This window comes from Magallana gigas, chromosome 6, assembly GCF_963853765.1.
Source record: "Magallana gigas chromosome 6, xbMagGiga1.1, whole genome shotgun sequence".
Taxonomy (NCBI): domain Eukaryota; kingdom Metazoa; phylum Mollusca; class Bivalvia; order Ostreida; family Ostreidae; genus Magallana; species Magallana gigas.
Genome location: NC_088858.1, coordinates 3,944,549 through 3,964,659, shown reverse-complemented (window position 1 = coordinate 3,964,659; position 20,111 = coordinate 3,944,549). Strand labels below are relative to the sequence as shown.

The 20,111-nt window shown below is 30.7% G+C and overlaps 1 protein-coding gene and 1 long non-coding RNA gene across 2 annotated transcripts; both read right to left on the bottom strand.

The window, feature by feature from the left end:
• Nucleotides 1-1,391: 1,391 nt before the first annotated feature.
• Nucleotides 1,392-4,080, bottom strand: LOC136275991 (uncharacterized). Its single transcript, XR_010714485.1, has 5 exons — nt 3,971-4,080; nt 3,819-3,850; nt 3,632-3,726; nt 3,279-3,467; nt 1,392-1,460 (listed from the first exon to the last, which is right to left on the bottom strand). It is a non-coding gene; the product is annotated as an uncharacterized lncRNA (long non-coding RNA).
• A 1,966-nt stretch (nt 4,081-6,046) lies between these two features.
• LOC136276110 (uncharacterized) lies at nt 6,047-19,512 on the bottom strand. The gene is made up of 16 exons (XM_066087103.1): nt 19,424-19,512; nt 18,783-18,940; nt 17,733-18,058; nt 16,459-16,602; nt 15,898-16,054; nt 13,299-13,457; nt 12,975-13,111; nt 12,433-12,600; nt 11,697-11,740; nt 11,363-11,394; nt 7,993-8,093; nt 7,212-7,376; nt 7,058-7,104; nt 6,745-6,858; nt 6,458-6,580; nt 6,047-6,189 (listed from the first exon to the last, which is right to left on the bottom strand). Exons 2-16 carry the CDS (start codon nt 18,897-18,899, stop codon nt 6,047-6,049), a joined length of 1,977 nt encoding a protein of 658 aa, XP_065943175.1. The 5' UTR covers nt 18,900-18,940; nt 19,424-19,512.
• Nucleotides 19,513-20,111: the final 599 nt, after the last annotated feature.

The window sequence follows — 20,111 nt, the reverse complement described above, 5'->3', positions numbered from 1 at the left end:
ATAGAAATAAACAGAATGATATATATATCTCAGCAGAATTTTTTCTATATGTCATTTATTCAGAACTGCAAAATGTTTCAAAAATGCATTAAATAGTTTCTCTTTTATGATAATGAAAAGCAATCAACGTAATACTGTTCAACAGTTTGTTAAAATCCGTAAATATTACTATACATATAATCTTATACTCTGTCAGTTTTATATTGTCTCATTTTGTGTGTGTGTCACCCATTAAGGAGATTTTTAATTGCAACGTAAGAGAAACCCCGGGTTTTCGTTACAAAATTCAAGTAACTTTCTTCCAATGAATTAAAATTCCTAGGTTATAAGGTTAAAAATATTACAATGAAAATATTGAACTTATTTTTTTCTATATCAATTAATATGTTCAGTTTTGATAGGTGTATTTATTATAAAAGTTGTAAAAATTTATCGTAAAAACATTGCATGCCCGAGAAGAAATTTTAGTGCCTTTTATCAATTTAAAAGATAAGAAAGGCATTATCCTGTTCTTGTCTGCATAATTTGCTTAAAAAACATCATGCACAATCTCATATTTATTGATTTTGTATCTTTTGGCAACAGTTTTGGTCAGTTTTGGACAGAAACAAGCCAGTTCGAGAAATGCTAAAAAAAATTATCCTCAAATGTGCAAAATGGCCGCACATCCTCCTCAAGCTTAATATGTATAACAACCGTATAACATAAACAGATAACTTAATCACAGGTCGTCAAAAGGCGGCCGGTTTTGTAATATGAAAGTAAAACAATCTGTACGTTTCTTTAGAGCAATTTTGAACGTCTAGTTCAACCTGAAGATGTGTATACGTTAGAGAGAGAGAGAGAGAGAGAGAGAGAGAGAGAGAGAGAGAGAGAGAGAGAACTGCATATATATTAGTGAAATGAATGACATTGTGTGTCTTTGCATTCAATCATTTTTAAACAAACCAAAAACAAAACAAAATGAATTCACCAAAAATGATTGATTTTTTTGGCATTACATAGTTTGCAAAATGGTTGGTACTTTTGACTTTGCATTAAGTTTTACCCTTTAGTGAATCATAATCAAATATTGCTCTCAATTATTTAGATTTTATTTCCGATTTTGTACACGTGTAACCATTCTGTTACTTGAACATAAAAGTGTTACCTGTTTTTTTCCTAGAAAAAAAGAAAATAATCTTTTTATTCATAAATTTACTGCCTCTAAATTTTTCTTTTAATTCACAAGTACATGTAATAAAAAAGTATTTGTTTTGAGCTATCATCAAAATAACTCCTATTGTTTAATTAGATTGTCACTATTGAAGTTATAATTTCCGTATCAATATCTAATTAATACTTTATCTAAATATTTAAATATTTTGATGTTTTTCCATGTATAAGTCCTACCACTGTTTATTCCTGGTATGGCTTTTTCAACAATTAGAATACATCTTGTGTCCGTTATGGATAGATGTCTGTGAAATAAAAAAAAGTGCACAATCTCTTTATTTTATACACACTTTCAGACAAATTTGTTTAATTATCGGTAATGTATTTTTTGTTATGTAAATTAAATGTACACTTTACTTCTGTATATGACATACTTTGAACTTTTCGATATTTCTTAAAATAAATAATCTTATTGATCTAAGCTCGAGACATCAAATAAATGCATAATGTTACATTTTACTTTCATAAAACATGTTTTCCATATAAAAGCAAGATTTGTTTTATAAAAGAGTAGGCTTTAAACTAATGTACATGTACGTTGTAGAAAGATGCTTCTAGAACAAGAGGGCTTATAGACTACATTGCTCACCTGAGCAACAATAACCTTGCATTTTATATTGATCAACCACTGCGTAAATGTTATACCGAATAATCAATGGAATGAATAGACTTTTATAGTATGATGTCAATGCATTAGATTTTTACTCTTTTTGCCTGATTTCCGGAGTTAATGTTTGATTGATACGTAAGAATTTCCCAAATAAAACGAAAATCAAAACAAGCTAAAACCACCATCAAGTGAAAATGTCAACACATAAAAATAGTTATTCTCAGTTTAACTCGTAAATTTGGCACCAATATATCTGGCGTGTTTCAGTACTTTACACAATAGCCTTACCAAACACACCTTTTATTCATGGACGAGTGAACAGGTGCGCATGTTATAGAAACAATTCTTCTGTACTGAGTAGAGATAGATTTAGATGATGAATTTTTTAACGCAAAGTATAGAGGTCCACAGTTCTGGAAGACACGGATACCGTTTGAATGATATTTTAGACTTTCAAGGAGAAAGGAAAAATCAGAATTTTGACGTAAATGAGCAGAGGATGATTTGTTTAAAAATTTGATAGGAGTCTTATGTAGTCACAGTGCGACAATGTTCCTTATATTGTTAAAACTAATGAAAAGGAGTGATATGGTTCAAGGTTCAAAGAGGAAGTCTAAAAGTATTTATGGAAGTAATAATGCATGTGATCCAATATCAATCAAAATTAAGAAAAAGAGATAGTTCTGCTGAAATTCCATTCGTGACTTATCGGATATACATGTATGGATGACAAGATTCTGTTTTATAAATTTGGATTTATGTTGGAAATACACGTTTCAACATTTTGTCATTTTTATTTGTTTTATGCACGTCACTGTTGGGTATTTGAATGGGCGGTTGGATATAAAAAATATCCAACTGCTTATCAGTTGGATATTTATATATCCAACAACTGCTGATTGAATAGAGAAAATGAACGTTGACTACAATGGAAGACGTCATAGAAGTTTTTTTAAAATTCATCACCCCTATCCCTTTTTTTTACAGTTTTGAGTTTTTGTTCGCTTTGAATAAAAATTTGCCTTTCATTTCTGAAATTAATACATACCTTTTTATAAGGATGATTTGTGCCACATTTAGTTGAGATTGACCAAATGGTTTTCGAGAAAAAGTGGAAAATGTGAAAAATGTAAAAAGTTTACAGACGGAAAAAATATAATCAGAAAACCTCACTTGAGCTTTCGTTCAGGTGAGCTAAAAATATTGAGGACATGAGATTTAAAATCAATTTTCTCTTAACATGCAATATAAATATTTTTCTGAATGTTTTGAATTTTATGTCCTTTTACATGTTGTGCTTGATGAATATTTTGTTGTTTCAATACGAAGACGAAAATGAGTTTTGTCAAAAGTGAGCAAAATAAAGTATGTACAAACTGTTAAATGTTTCAATAAAACTTACATATACATACATGTAATTAAATGTTTTAAATATCTATCGATACATACTTACGTTGATAATTTGGCTACATTCAAACACACGTCAAACTCATTAGATATGGGTATAGGATCATGCTGCTTTTCAATAAACACGTTTATCTGATATACACCAGAAGAAGGATCTATTAGAGGCGCTGAAAAATTTATCTGGCGTCGAAAAGTAATGGCGGTGTCAATGTATGATGACAAACTTGGCATAGAGCTATTGAACGAAAATTAGAATATTGAAATTTAAAACCATATATTTTTTTGTAAAAAGATTAAAGGTACAAAATTATCATTAATCTAAAACTTGTTATTATAGTTACATTATCTTTTAATACAAAAAAGGAAATTATGGGATTGTTTAATCAAAATGTTTCTTACCTAGAAGAGACGTAAACTGGAAATTGACACTTGGTTTTAGTAAAGTCGCACGTAATAACAGATCCTATTCCTGGTGTTGGTTTAACGAAATGCGGCTGTATAAAAAAAACCAGCTGTTATAAACTTGTTGAACTTAAACCTTCTGTTTATTTGGAATTTATTTGATTTGAATTATAAGAACACCTACGACATCTTGGCCACTTAGAGGCGAACGACTTTCTGAAAAAGTTAAAATAAATATTGATAGAGTAATCATTTTCTATCTATCTATCTTTCTATCTAGCTATCTATCCATCATTCTCTCTTGTTTATTTCTTCACGTATATGTAGTAAGTTTACCAGTTTTACAGACGGCATCGTCTTGCAGTCCAAGTGCACAGATGCATTTATGCTGTACACACACAGTACTTTCATTTTTGAAACATCCTGAATGACAAACCTCTGTAAAACAAAATATTCAGTTTCTAAACATTGATAGGAAACTTTAATAATCCATCATTTAGTTGTGTTAAATATAAAATGTTAATAATTCTAGATAAATTTATATCAAAGTACTGAAGTACTGACGGGAGTTGATTTTTTTTATTTTATCGATTATTATTATTTTAGAATCAACGATACGTTATTTTGCATGGCAAGTAGTTTCTTATACCAGAGACATAAATATTTATGTCTCTGCTTATACATGTATGTATTTGAATTACACACAATTTTATAATATGAATATTCGGACTTTTCCGAAAATAATTTCGATAAAACCCATATGAATCATGTCGTGAAATATTTAAAGATACTAATAATTCCATCAAGGTACATGTATGTATCAGTAATAGAAATATTTCTGAAAAATTGTATGGATCCAAGCAATACTGAACTCTAGTTTCGTTCAAACAGACGCTCGGCTCTCTCCGTTTATCTCCGACAAGCAAGAGAAATTCTCTGCTTGTCGAAAATTTACGGAAACCACCAATCATCTGGTTGAACGAGACTATAGTACTCTCTAGGGTAGGAATACATACCACTACAAAAAATATCTAAATTGTTCCTACCATTTAAAATCTGACTATTTTCACGGTATTTATAAATAAGTTTCCTTGAAAAACAGTGCTTCATAATTCATTACAGCCAATTTATCGATTATTTTCGAGAACTAAGTCTTGTCAGCGGTGATGATTTGTGCTTAGGTCCAGACACTGTTTCACTTTCGGTTTGCCAGAGTAACTGCATTGGAGAGTTGATTAAAGTCAACTCCCAATAAGAACATGTTCCATTTATTTGTTTTTATAAATGCAGTTATTGTTGTTTACCTATTGCCATAAAATGAAAACAACATGTAACAATCGGAAAGAGTAATAAATAGCAGCTGGGTTTTTTTTTTCTAGAAATAAAAAGCTTACATATAGATAAAAGGAGTATTGAACTAACCGCTAGAAATTCCTGAAATAACAATGTCTATGAAAAAAGAATAGCTAGCGATGTTAAAACAATTTTATAAAGCAAAAATTAAAGCATATCAACAGGAATTACGTGTGCCTTTATATGGAAGTATAAATGTGTCACCAAGTGTTGATCAATTCAATATAAATGTCATTTATATTGAATTGATCAACACTTGGTGACACATTCATACCTCAATATATATATAAAAAAAAAATAATAATAAATTTTTTTTAAAAAGGGGGGGGGGGATACGTGCAATTTAAGTTAACAAGATAGAGAAAAATGGCAGGAATGATAAAATGTTTCCAAAATAGTTCAACATATTCAGTGACATATTGATACCGATTTATACGCTTAGGTTGCGCATGTTAACCAGAGGGGTATATCCCTTTAATTATTATAGAATCGTTAGGACAACAAAGTAGTGCCTTTAAGCAAAATAGTTCCTATACTTGCAAAGTTTGTATACATTAATTGTAACAGTCTATATCAGATATGTAAGAAAAGAAAAAAAATTGCAATTTCAAAGTAGTGTCAAAGAAATCTCAATTGAAGAGGAAAAAATCAAATATGCTCTGCTGTCCACCTTTTCCATAACTGTAAAATTACCCATTTTTACTTCCATTTTCAAAGTTTTCAATCAAAACGCATCACAATATTTTAATAGGAGAGGGACATTTCTGATTAACATTCAATCAAGGGGTCCCTTGTTGTGGAACGAAAATTAGGGCAGTAACTATTAACCAATTTGATAACATTACCGTCTATGGAAAACGCATCAGTGAACTATACCATATACAATATATAAATATTCTTTAACTCATTAAATAAAGGAAGTGGAACTTACAACTTTTGTTCTCTCACACAATTTTACGTTTTACATTTTCTGTGAAAATGAGACGTCCAAAGAAAACAAATACAATGATCTGAACACCTCTAATGTACCATTCGTTTGACATAATGATGTGCTTTTTTCTAAAAATCAATTTTTAAATATTTGTAAAAATAACTACAATAAAAAAATGTCATTATCAAACCTTGTAGACATTCATAATGATCCCCGATCTGATGGCAGATTTCATTGTCATTACAAGGACTAGGATGACAAATATCTGTATCTACAAGAGAAAGTAAACAGTTATCCAATTAATTGAAAGATAAAGATCAAACATTAAAGCATCATTTTAATAGTATGGACTTAATGTTTTTACAGTAAAATGTGTGTAAATGTTACATATATGCTTTTTATCCTCTGTTTAGAACTAATCCATAGAATACATTATTAAAGATAGATATGAGTTTAAAACACAATGGTCGAAATCATTATTTCAAAACTAAAAACACAAAATTTTATAGCAGTCAAAACTTAGATAAAAACAAGCGTACCAATATCACAATTGAAACCGTGTTTGCCGTGCGGACAATCCCCGCACATGTAATATGGATCTAATTTAAATTCTTTACATGTAGTATTTAAACAAGGGTTCTTCCTATTGCATTGGTTAATGACTGCAAAACAAACAAAAAAACGAATAACAAATCATTTCTTATATGTAACTTAACAATTAATCTGATATGATTAAATTATAAATGTTCTCAAAAATGCTTTTTATACTTCATTTCTCTTTGCTATCTACGAATCTGAACAAACAAATGAAATTCTAAAAGGAGACCTTTTTCACAGACCGGACCTTCATAGACTTCAACGCAGTGACACTGGAACCCAGAATTATCAGTATATGGCGAGCATAATCCCGCATGTTGACATGGTTGTGAAGCACATGGATCTATACAGTGAAATGTTGATTAAACGGAATGTGTAATGTACCAACAAGTCTACATCACATATTATTTAATTCATGTTTAAATGGTTTGACTGAAATTCATTTTAGCATAGCATAATCATATAATGAACTTTGTAAATCCCTTTTCGTAAATATGAATTTATGATATGTATTTTTCCCCTAACCGTCAAAGATGTTTTACCCGGTTTTTCAACTGTCACAAAAATACATCGCACCGTCCATGCCAAGCTGTTCCAAATAGATCAAACATGTTTTTAAAATGAAAATGAATGTTTTATAAGAGAGAAAGCGAGAAAAGGAGAAAAGAAAAAATTGATTCTTGAAATACTACTCACTCATCCGAGGCGTTTAAACATATTTGTCGAAGGCCAGTTTTACTAGCAATGAATTCCACCTGTGCTACTGTCGTAGGTAGAGATCCATTGATCATGGCATGGCTGTATTCAATTGTTACATTTTCTTTACTCTCTGATGTACTTACAATAGTTGTAACACTTTTCCTGAATTAGAAAAAATGTCAATATGCAAATGAACTTCTAAGTTATACTACAAATTATAGCGGATATTTTGCATTTTCATTTATCATGTAATAAGAACTTAATTAGTTATTCATTTTATGGAAGGAAATTTTAAAGGGATTTGGACATGATTTGACTTAAAATTTTCAAAGTTTATTTTTCCATTTTGAATGTTTATACTGATAAACTTCTATGTTTATAATGCTATATCAAAATTTGAAACTCAAGTATCAAGTTATAAGCAAGGTACAGAGTCTATAATTCTTTGTTTTGTAAACAAAGCTCGAAATAGTCATTTTTTACACATTCTATGTATTGGCGTAAATTTCAGTCAAATGTAACTTTCTTTTGTTGATAATGGTTTTTAGGAAGATATTGAATTATTTTTAATTGTTTTATACATGTCATGTTGTCTAAGAAATGGTAATTCCATACATTACATTTTTTGTATACAACTATAAGACTCGAGCTTTGCTTACATAACCATCAATTCTTACCTCTGTATCCCACTTTACTTTAACATTTAATATTTTGGTCAATCATTTAAAATGCACCAATAAACCATTTAATACGTAAAAAATAAAAAAATAAAATTTACCCTGGGTTGGGGGTTGCTGCATACACTGGAAATCTACAATACGTTTTGGCTTGGCAAACTATGTCCTTCGGCTCTGGAAACGAGGCATAGTATGGCTTCCCCTTTGTGGAATTTCATAAATATAATTTTTTATTCATATCAATGTATTTCATATGTTATCAGTAGCATTTTGTCGAGTTTAACACAGATATTTTGCATACAAAAACCTATCATGCATTTCTTTACAAGAGGTCCGTGGGCCACATCTTTCATCTGAGCAACATTAAACTTAAAAAAATAATCAGCTTTGTGGAGCCATAGACAAAATATCTTAACAATGTCGTATAATAGATCCTGTATGAAACAAATTCTCCTGCATATTCTTTTGTTTATCATTGAGCCCCTTTGAAACAGGACGATTTTGCAGTGATATCACATATTGAGCATTGTAGTTGTCGAGAAGATCTTAAACAACTGTTCATATATAGATTATAAACCTACATTAAACCTGAACCATACATGAGGATGCTTGCACGTGGATAACAGATTTCTGGCTGATCGGTTTCTGAGAAGATTTTTAAAGATTTTTCTCTGTACATTCATAAGTAGAAATTCGACCCCTCCCCCCCTTTGCGGCCACAATCTAGGGGATCATGATTTGAACGATCTTGAATCTACCCTACCTGAGGATGCATTCACACAAGTTTTAGCTTTTCTAGCTGATCGGTTTTAGAGGAGAAGATTTTAAAATATTTATTCTATAAATTCCTATGTAAAATTTGACCCACATTCTGGCCCACTCTACCCCTGCAAGTCATGAGTTTCACAACTTTGCATTTACACTTACTTAGAATGAAAAAATGACAATAACAAACCGTGAACCATCTCAAAAATCCATAAAAAGAAATACAAATTCAAAGCAGAGCAACGCGGACCTCCAAATAGATAGAGGTAGGATCAGGTGCCAAGGAGGATTAAGCATCCTCTGCTGACCGGCCACACCGGCCGTGTGCTCTTTGTCGTAATCGGGTAAAAATCAAAAAAGGCCGTAGACATTTAAGTGAGTAAATGGTCAAACAATTAGTATGAAAAACAGCATGCGACCCAGTGGAAGATTGTATTTGCTGGCAAGGTCGTTGTATCGACCATATAACTTACGAAAAAATGACTTCAATCGAGACTGTTGAGAATCCTGTTTTATCAACCTGTTTGTCAGTAGCTTGCTTCGTCTAAGAAACTGTTCATAGGAAGAGCATGTCCTTACGTATCGAATCAACTGAGAGACAAAAACACCATATGCAGGTGATGAAGGTATATTGCTAAATAAGTAAGGAAAGTTGACTATAGAAAAAATGAAGTCATCGCGTTTATCATAAAAAATATCCTCATACGTTTCAGCTTTTTTGGCCAAAAAGTTCTTGAGAAAAAGATTTTTGAAAAGGATTTTGTGCGGTATTATGCATTTTTCGCCCCAATGTTTCAGTTTTTTGAAAAGCTTTATAAATAAGGTGGCAGATAGTTGAAATCATATTCAAAAAAAGTGTGTAAAAGGATATCACCATGGTGACGTCATAATGTAGAAATGCCGTCATGAAAATGTCTTATTTTGCTTAAATCAAGTTTTGTAGCAAAATATGGGTGTTTTCCGGAGGTTTTTTGACTGGAAAACATCGAGCGCAGGCTTGCTCGAGTTCCATTTTTAGTATGATGTGTATAATTAGAGGAAGAAAAACATACGTTAAAATCGCACTGGAGCAGACCTGCGCTATGTACTTCTGAATGCAAAATATAAAGGAAAAAATATTATTTTTTTTCAAACTTGCGGAAATTGGGTCATTTAGGTGACGTCATAGATAAACAATGAATGAGTAAAAATGTCTAAAAACAAGATGAAAGTGATAGGCATCCTCTGTACGCTGATTTATGGAGATTTGAATTGTATACGACACTATTTAAAAATTATCTAAAATTGGGGGCAGATGTTAAATCATACAAAATAAAGTTTGTTCTCAAACATTTTAACTGTCTTTCCTTGAAAATGAGCGTGGTCTTTAAATTTTACAATTTTGAATCATCTTTGCGAATAGGCGTTTTGTTTAAAGTTTGTCAGAAATTAGCCCAGTGGTTCTGGAGATGTTGAAAATGTGAGAAGTTGACAGACAGACAGACAGACAGACGGACAGACGACAGATGAGCTAAATCCGAGTCATAAACTAACAGAAATTGTTCACAGTTCTTCTGCAGAAACGAGATTTTGTGTCTTGCGGGTAGGCCATATAAAAAGAAATTATAGTTACAATAATTTTTTACTTTATAAGGATCTTTGGTAATTCTAAAAATAAAACACAAATAGAGAAGTAAATTACCTTAAAAACAATGTAATTTAAAAAGAACATTACCACATTTAATTATAAAAATATTAAAATATCTTAAATAAATATGGTTATTTCTTTAATATATAATAAAATTTGATTCTAAAACATGACAGACTCAATTCACTTCTGCAATAGTGATTTTCATGAAAATTTATGAGTTGGAGTTACATAAGATATATCAAAATCAATCAAAAAATCACATGATAATTGAATTACATTTTTTAGTAGGTACCATTTAAAAACATGGTTGTATTTATTCTCTTTTTCATATGAACATAATGTTGAAAAGCGTTATTGTGAAAGAGAAATTCAAAAAAAAAAGTTCTGGGATAAATTTTCTATCCAAATTGAAATATGACACTTATATGATGACTTTAAATTAATATCATTTAAAAAAGGAACATATCATCGACTTTATTTTTACGTGGGCACATGCCTATGTCCAGTGTGTCGTTATTTTTCTTCAACTTTTCATGAGAAGTACTGCGCAAACTCTAAGTGTAAATACTTTATCTCGAAGTTAGTTTACGAAACAAAACAACTATCAGCGTGTGCTAGACATTTGTATTTGTTAACGCTTTTATTACAGTCTATTTAACCTTTTGCATACTATTGAAAGCCGGCTTATAATAACATGTAAAGTTAATAAAAAAGATTTTTCACAACGATGTGCATTTAAAAAGTATAAAAATGCATTGTGTATGAGCAATCTGTATGAAGCATGATATAATCATAAACTTTCTGCACCAGAAAGTAGTTTATATGGTTGATTAACCGACTGATTGCAAACAAGACAGCTTGACGTTTATAATAATATAGTATTGCACGACTTGACTTTGAATCTAGCTAAATGACAAAAATCGGTAGGGGGCTATAGTTAATTTAAAATTCTTCATAATATATTAGTCAATAGGACAAAGGGCCTTTTGTAGGTCTATCAATTTGAATTGAATTAAGATTTCTCAAAAAGATTGCTATTGCTTAACACTCGTCAATTCTGCAGCTTAAAGTCATACCTGGTTTGCTGGATTTGGTCTTAGAACATTTACTAAAAGAAATTAAAAAGAAAGATTTCTTATTATACTACACAATGTTCAAAATGGAAATGATTTATTTCAAGAATCTTAACAAAAACGTAAAGCGTATGGAATTAATTTATCAAAGATATATTTTGTGAAATACTTGTGTAAAGATAAATCAACAACTTCCTAATTTTAAGTTACAGCAACAATTTCTCAATTTTAAGAGAGAGAGAGACCCAGAGAGAGAGAGAGAGAGAGAGAGAGAGAGAGAGAGAGAGAGAGAGAGAGAGAGAGAGAAAGAGAGAGAGAGAAAGAGAGAGATACCAACCTTTCACTTCAATTCTAAAGCAGTGAAGTTCAACTGTACTTATCCTGTAACAATGTATAACTGTATTATCCATTAACTTAAAACTACTTGTTTATGATAAAATATTTTAGAAATATTCAATCCTATTAATTTTCATATTTAAGACAAGTACTTCTAATTATGAAAAGAAATATATCGACTGTGATTTCCCCGTAAAAATTGCTTGGTGTTTGCCAATAATCTTATTTGATACCAAAGAGATTCTAAGAAATTTAAAGTGGTCTCTTAAACCTTCCTCTTTACCTTCGCCATCCTCGTAAAGTAAATTGCCCGCTACACACGTCGAAATAAATTAGCATTATCAGTTAAAAGAAATGTTTTTAGTTGATTGTACATTCTCGTATATCAGATTTTCACTGTCTATTTATAAATTATATAAACGCTGTTACAATTAGGCTTTGCTAAGCTCAATTAACTATCAAAAGTTTTGGAATGTAAGAAACTATAGCTGTTTAGCATGACAACCCAAATTTGCCGTAGAGCGAAAGGTGTTTTAGCTGGCAATACCACTTTGAAAAAATGTAAACAAAACAGGGTATAAAAACTAAAGTAGGAAACATTATCTCTCGGTTTTTTTAGTTTGTGTTTTTAAGTTTGAGTTTGAGTTTTTGTTATGTTTTGAGGGTTTTTTTTGCTCTGTTTTCTTTTTCTTTTTCTTTTTTTAAACCTATTCATCAAATCACAAATTCTGCAGTACCCTGAACTGTCCTCAGCATTAGCGCAAACTATGTGATGTCCTAGATCATCATTGTTTGGAGACCAGCTCATGGAGATATAGGCCACCTTCTGATCCAAGGAATCTATGTGCCTTGTTTGGTTCACAGGTTTACCGTCTCTTCTCAGGAAGTTGAACTTTGTTATGTGTCTGCAAAAGCAAGAATGAATTTCAAGAGGGAAGGATGGTCGTGGCATCTTTTACTATATTTATCTTCTTTAAAAGAAGAGCTCTGTATAGAAATAAAGGAAAAACACTTAAATATGTAGAAAAATCCTCAAATCTAAAAGCTTAAGTATATTCATTTGAATTTTTCTTTATTAAATCATCTTATGCGATTTGATGTTACGGCTAAATAAAATCATAACTGAAAGTTTATGGTGGACCTATTGGTTAATTTGTTGGCCTCATATCGCCCTTGAAACACATATATTGTCTTTACACTTACATGTAATGCATATTTTTTTTCATTATGTGGCATCAGTATGAAACACAACTTTGCTTCTTGAGTCATGAAAGAATACCTGTCCATTGGAGTAGGCCTTGCGTAAACATTGACATGAAAATCTCCACCGACATAGATAGTATACTCCTGGTTGTTGGGCGGAGTCGGTGCGACAAATTGTGGAGGATGAGTTGCGTCTGTCACTTTGAAAAACATCTATATAGAAAAGAAAGGAATGAGATTTAAATTGCAACAAATGCAAGTATTTTGTCACACACTTTTACTTTTTAATTATGAAATTGTTTTCTTTAAAAGTAATTTAGATGTGCATCAAATGCATCTGATTTCTTGCTTTCTCTAAATAGAATAGCAATTCGGTAGAACACCATTAAATGAACCTTACCAAAACAGTCACACGCCCCATTACATTTTTGTATGCATATTTAGTTGAAGGTCCGACGATGACATCATTCATTACGTAGTCTTTAACGGTGACAGGTATTCCAAAAGTGTCTCCAATTTGAAATTTTGGGCTTCGTATATTGATGCTTAATATGCAATCCTTCAAATATATTGACGTCGTTGGTAAGATTTGATAGTTTTAACAATAAAATCTACTCGAGTGTATTAACTAGTAATATAAAGCTAATTTTTGTTTCATACATCAAAACACGGATTTTTAACCCTATTCTTTAATCATAATATTAAAGAATATATTAATGTATAAGTTATTACTCTTAAAATCTAGTATTTTCTTAGTAAAACATTTTGCGTTTTCTTAAGATAAAATAGGCAAAACTTTGCAAGCAGTGACGATAGAGACAAACTATTGTTGCTATGTCAAATGATTGAAGTTCAACATATTTATGGCTGACAAGTTTATCAATGTATTTATACACGTATTCATCACTTATGAAAGTTTTTTCGTTATACAACTACAAAAATTATTTCTTAGACATGAAAACTGCAATATCACATCGGAAACAGTTTTATTACAGTCTTGGAGACAGTTTAAACACATAGAAAATAGATAAATTGCCATTCCGAAACTTTGATTCCACGCTTGCGTGCAAAATTTTTCCTTTTTTTAAGTAAACTTGAATATTTCGAAAATCAAAACAAAAACAATGCGTTTGTTCCTACAAATTAATGCAAACTTGAATATTTTGTTATGAGCATCTGTAAAATTGAGATTATAATCGTAATAGTAGCCATACATATATCATAATTTTATGATCATATTATTTTAATTTGAATTAGTTGAAAAAGTCATCAATATCAAAAATAGCAGATAAGAACTATATATTATAAGAGTCAAATTGAATCCCATATTTTTTTTCTCTTTTTAAAAATTTAAGTGAATTATGTATATTAGATTGTTTTGTAATATTGTAGAAATGTTAATGTATTATGTATTGTTCAAATGTTTCTTTAATTTATTTGCACTCAGTGGCAGATATGACGACATATGTGATTTTCTGTTTTGCAAATCAATAAATGGCGGGGTTCTCTTTTGTTCTTTGTTTACAAATGGGAAATATAGAATGAAGCTTTGCACAAGCAACATTTTTTAAGTTCCCTTCGATAGAATAAACCTCATATTGTTTGTTAAAGTCTAACTCCAATGATTTCGGAAAGAAAACTTGTTTTTAAAAAATCTGAAAATGGCGGGAAATCATTTCTTTAATGAAGTCTTTTATCTAATTAAGGGCCTTTGGATTAGAATGAAAATTTTGAAAATACTTAACATGTTAATCTAATGGGGAAAATTTACATTTCATTTAATATATTTACTCATAAAGTGTGAATCAGTGGCATTGGAAATTGTATCAAGTAATTTTTATCAAGGTCACTACACACCCTCAAACAATTAGTCTTTTATAGTTGAATTAAAGCCAAATCTGATATGAAAAATATTATGCTCTGGAAATGAAACTCTGTATTTGATCGTTACATTTGAGCTATAAAAATATTTAAGGTAACTGCAAACCATGTCACCATGAGTCTATGAATTGAATGAAATTGAATTGTATCAGTTCAGATTAAATTTTATCGGGATTGGATCTTAACGAGACTAGATACAATACATCATCTGTGACATTTTCAAAACTATCAAGAATGTATCAATAGACCATTAAAATAAATATTTAGGCAGTCTTAACTTTAATATCTTTAATCAAGTGAAATGTATTCATCAATACACTGAAATATGCCAATGAAAGTGGGATTGTGCAGTGAAGAAAACAAACTTCGTTATGACCTCTGGACCAAACGAGGAGGTCAACATTTTATAAATATCACCAGCCATTACTTTTATCAATAGTTTACATGTCTTGGACACAAAAAGAAATTTCTATGGCGGAAATGCTAAAACAAAACAGAAATTGGAAAAATGTGTTAATTTGGCGCTTTTCCAACAAATTCTCATATAGTTCAATAGTAAACTTTCATTTGAGACGTCCCTTCATGAAATCAGAATGATTAATGTGTGTTGCTGTGTTTTAATCTTTAAAAATATTGATGTAAGTGTGATGTTTCCCCGGCTAATTACTTTTAAATAGACAATTGTTCAAAATTATGCTTTTTGAGAACTTCTATTTATTTCTAGCTCAAAATATTGACCATTCTGCAGCTGACACATGTCAGAAGAGAGGATGGCAATTTTTAAAGCAAGTGTCAAAATTGAATTATCATTTGAAGAAAGAATTGAAATTGTTTGATGTTCAATATTTCCAAAACTGTGAATTTCCCTACTTTTACTTTCCTATTCAGAGTTTTTCAATACAGACGCAATTTGCCGGAAAACGAATCTGACTTCACGCCACGAAATTTTAACGGGAGAGGTACAATTTGATGAACTTTCCTTCAAGAGGTCTCTCGTTGCTGAACGGAAATTAAAAGTTAATCATTATATAAACTGCGATGCATGAACTATTTTAATGTAGAAAAAGTAAATTTCTTTGAATGATTTATTTTTTTTAATGTGGATTCTTTATATATACCTTTTCTTCCATAGATAAAAGATTAGCATTTTTTAAGTCTTCTACAAGGGATGATAAGCCACCTGCTTCAATGTATGATGAAATGAAACATCGAGTTTGGTCGCAATCATTGTCGATTACTGGGATGTTAAGATGGTAGTCCTTTCCGTGTTCTAAACTAAAACATATTACTATACCATTATTAGAAATACCTATGGTTACATTTAGTAGTATAGATATACAAGACCGATTAAGCAAAAAAGATGGAATATCTTAAGAATTGAACCTACGCCTTAATGACAAACGATATATGTAAAGTTGAATAAACAATATTTTTTTAAAAATCTCAACATTTTGTATTTATGAAATCACATTCAAGGCGGTATAGTGGTTTTAAATCTTACATGCTGATTCATGTTGATAAGCATCCAATGATCTTAAGCACAAGTTTCAAATGTTTATCTTAAGTTGTGCCTCGAACATAATTAATTTAGATGTTAAAGCTTTAACTTTTGGGATCAGATCTTTAATTTGTGCTGAGTAAATTAAATACCAATATATTTAAAAAATATTAACAATTACCTGTAGAAGGGCTTTACAAGAACCACTGGACTGTTGTTTGGTTTCTCGGTATCTGTACGATTATTTGTATCCACCTTAACTTGCAAAAATGATGTGTTTAATGAAGGTATCTTTGTCATCGTGTCATCAGGTGTACTATTAACGCTAAAGTTATTTAAAAATGATTTACACATATGCAATATAAAGACGTTTTCATTCGTAAACATACATAAACATAAAGAGGAAAACTCGTTAATTTTTCGATAGTTTCCTAAAGCCAGTCCAAGGTTAGCGTATCTTTCACTTATTAGTTGATTTTCTTACATGTAATGCATGTAAATACGCATACCTGTCAGTGCAAACGATTAAAATCAATACACTACCAAAATTTTCTCTCTCATCTTTTTTCTTTATATGCGGAAAAGTTCAGAGAACGATAACTCATTTCTTGCGATTATGGATTTTTATGCATTATCGAGATTCCTTACAATCTTTTTTAACGTTGGCATCCGGAGACTGTTCATGCCGTTTGCAATGCAAAATCCCCGCTGCACTTTTATCTGATATTTGAAGCGATTTAGGAGGCTTTTGAAAAAAAATAAAATCTCACTTTCTTCGTTTTCTTTGAATAAATGTAGTTTGGGCACAAATGTGTCTATGATTATCATAATAATAAGCAAAAAGTAGAAGAAGCAGAAACTTGGGACATAGAATAAATGAAGTTTTTTTTAAATTCTTGTGCGTGTCTTAATTGTTTACAATATTTGGATTTAAGTTAAAAAAACAACTTTGATTACGATTTCGGTCAGTTTAAAATTTAAACCTTCTGAGTACAATAAATCATGGCAAAAGTAAACATGTTTAGCATGAAAAAATTTGCTACATAACTGCTTTACATCTGCCATAACCTTGTTATAACCGTTAAACAAACAGAATTGTTTGTACCTCTTTAGTTTCTTTATGCAGAATTTTAATTGCAAACAATAGTAATTGCATTCAAAAATGCTCCGTCAGAATTTTTCACGACTAGTGAAAAATCCAAGTAGCTGATGAAAAACGATTAAAATCAACATGGCGACAAAAAAATTTAAAATTTATAAATCAGGTCAACTTTTAGTGACTAATTAAGAGAAAAACTTACTGCAGTGAAAAAATGCAGTTAAAAGCATTTTAAAAAAGTATCACCAGTTGTTCTGGAGTCCAATCTCTGTTGTGACATATATGAAGCTTTAAAATTGCACTTATTTTATATTTTGATTTACATTGCGACTAGTGCGAAAAGAAAAGGTACGTACGTTATATCAAACTCATTTTTATAAAATGTGCTCATATCTACGTCCAGTGTTATCTTTGAGCTCTCCATTTCCCACTGCTCGTGACTGTTGACCATCAACACCACATCCCTCACATTATTGTTTACCTTTGTAGAGATGTTTCTAAATTTGACAATGCCATTGGAGACTTTTGGTTCAAATAACCATGAACCAAATGCCTCGGGGTTACTGTAATCCTGTATGTATTTTTTTCTCCGAGCTGTGACGTCTTGACCCTCATCGCTCTCTGTACAATTGTAACACGGTCCTTTGTGTAGTTTCCATCCATTTAAAAAGAATATCTCTACCTAAACATACGTAAAAAAAAAAGTTTGTGAGGTACTTTTTGCATTTTTCTTTAAATTTGGTAAGTAATTCTGTTTAATTTTAAAAGTAAGGTGTTAAAATATTAACATTTTAACATGTGTCCTCTTATCTACGATGGAATTCACACATGGGTATGTTTGAACGCTAACAATAGCGCTATTCTAACGGAAAAAAGTTCACTGTATTACTGCTATAATACAATAGGTACATGAAGCAATGTAAAATATTCACGCGACGCACACATTTAGGCTTTCGCCTCACGTTTCTTAATTATTTCTGGAAAATATTGAAATACATATCAAATTAAAAGATGTATTTCATATTTTTCATCTGTGAATTTTACTTTTTAGAGTGATGATTAAGTGATGTTTTTATTTTATTTTTTATCTGTCACTGGGTATTATGTGTTTTGAAAAACTTCATTAGCTGTTGCATTTACCATTTATACAAACATTACTATCTACACGAATCGGCGCACAAAAACTATTTCCCTGCCATTATAACAACTATTTTTCGATTTACTATCGTACAGCTATTGAGGTTTCTTTTAATATCTCTTTAATTCATCACAATGAAATACTTTTGTTATTGTTATATTCTTCAAAGCTTCACATCACAAGCCTAATAATAAGAATTAGAGGTAACGCTTTATTTGCTATTATTTTATCATGCATAATCGGGTTTACAAAAAGTGAGCCTTATTACCTCGACGTGTCCAGATATCTTGGAAGGCCTGATACTGTAGCTCATACATCCTCCATAGATTCCCAAGGATTCCCTCCAGAGAGGCAATATCACCAAAAGGAATAGCAAGTTATTCATTCCAAATGAGGCGATGCCAATTCTTTAAAAGTTTGGAATGCCTATATGGATGGCAAAAAAAACTGAATTTGTACCAGAAGGCACAATATAGATACAATAACATATCAGAGGAATTTAACAACGCGATTATGTTTTGTTGCAGTTTGAATTGAGAAAATAAAAACAAAGACAAAGACACTTAAATCATCTTAAATCATAAAAAATAAGGTAAAGTTGGGTCAGTAACAAATATGTCAAATGTGAATTAATTTACAACACAATTTAGTGTGCAATGATCAGAGGAATAGTCAACTGTCTGGAAGAAACATTTCCATTTTACCTAATATACCAGATATAATTATAGTCTAACTAACCTTTTATCTTATATCAAAGATTACAGTAACAAGCTTTAGATTTCACAAAAAGGAACAATGCATTCGAAATAATCTTAAAATGATTACTAAAATCAAACAAAATTTAACAAATCTACGACAAAACTACCCAAATTAAAAGATTTAGCTATTCAGAAAACCTATGCATCTTACCGGCAAGAGTGAAAGCGCTGCTCTGAAATTGCATTTACCGTGGTTTAAATTATCAAGCAATAGTTATCATATTGATTTTTTGGACCTCCTCTTTCAAACTACAAAAACAAAAATTCTTTAAACAAGTTATTATCATTTTTCATAGTTTACGTGTGTGTGATATATAAGACCGACATGTCACCAGCTATCAATTTATTAAGGTAACGCTTTAAAATCCATCTAACAAATAACCGCATCAAAGTCTCAGTAAGTTTGCATAGGTTAGAGATGTATCAACACCAGGATAAGGGTCATTAGACTCCGTTGATCCCAGGACTATCGAGTGTCAAATAAATCACATTCAAATTTGTCAGTTATTCATCAACAAAACTATTTCATGATTTTCGATACTTGAAGACGATTCATTTTATTACGTCAGACAATAATTAAAATTGATTTGAATTGATTACATTTTTCTAAATATGCATCTTGAAATATTGTATATCATTTTATATTGAAACAAAAAAACTTTGATCAAAACGAGAAAGAGAGAGAAAGTAAAACAGTGGTAATAAGAGAGGGAATTTAAATAAAATCAAAGCTTACTTGTAGATGTTCTTTTAGCAGAAGGCTGAATATTTAGAAGTTTTTGACTCGAGTAATAAAATTTAACGGGCATTATATCACTAGGAAATGCTTTTCTTAATTG

Bases quoted from the DNA above. Each gene is read 5' to 3' on its own strand.
- LOC136276110 (XM_066087103.1), bottom strand. From the start codon at position 18,899: ATGAATAACTTGCTATTCCTTTTGGTGATATTGCCTCTCTGGAGGGAA. The intron at 16,603-17,732 runs GTACGTACCTTT...AAATAACTTTAG, and splicing joins AAAAATGAGTTTGATATAAC to CGTTAATAGTACACCTGATG. The intron at 6,581-6,744 runs GTCTCCTTTTAG...TTTGTTTTGCAG, and splicing joins AGGTCCGGTCTGTGAAAAAG to TCATTAACCAATGCAATAGG.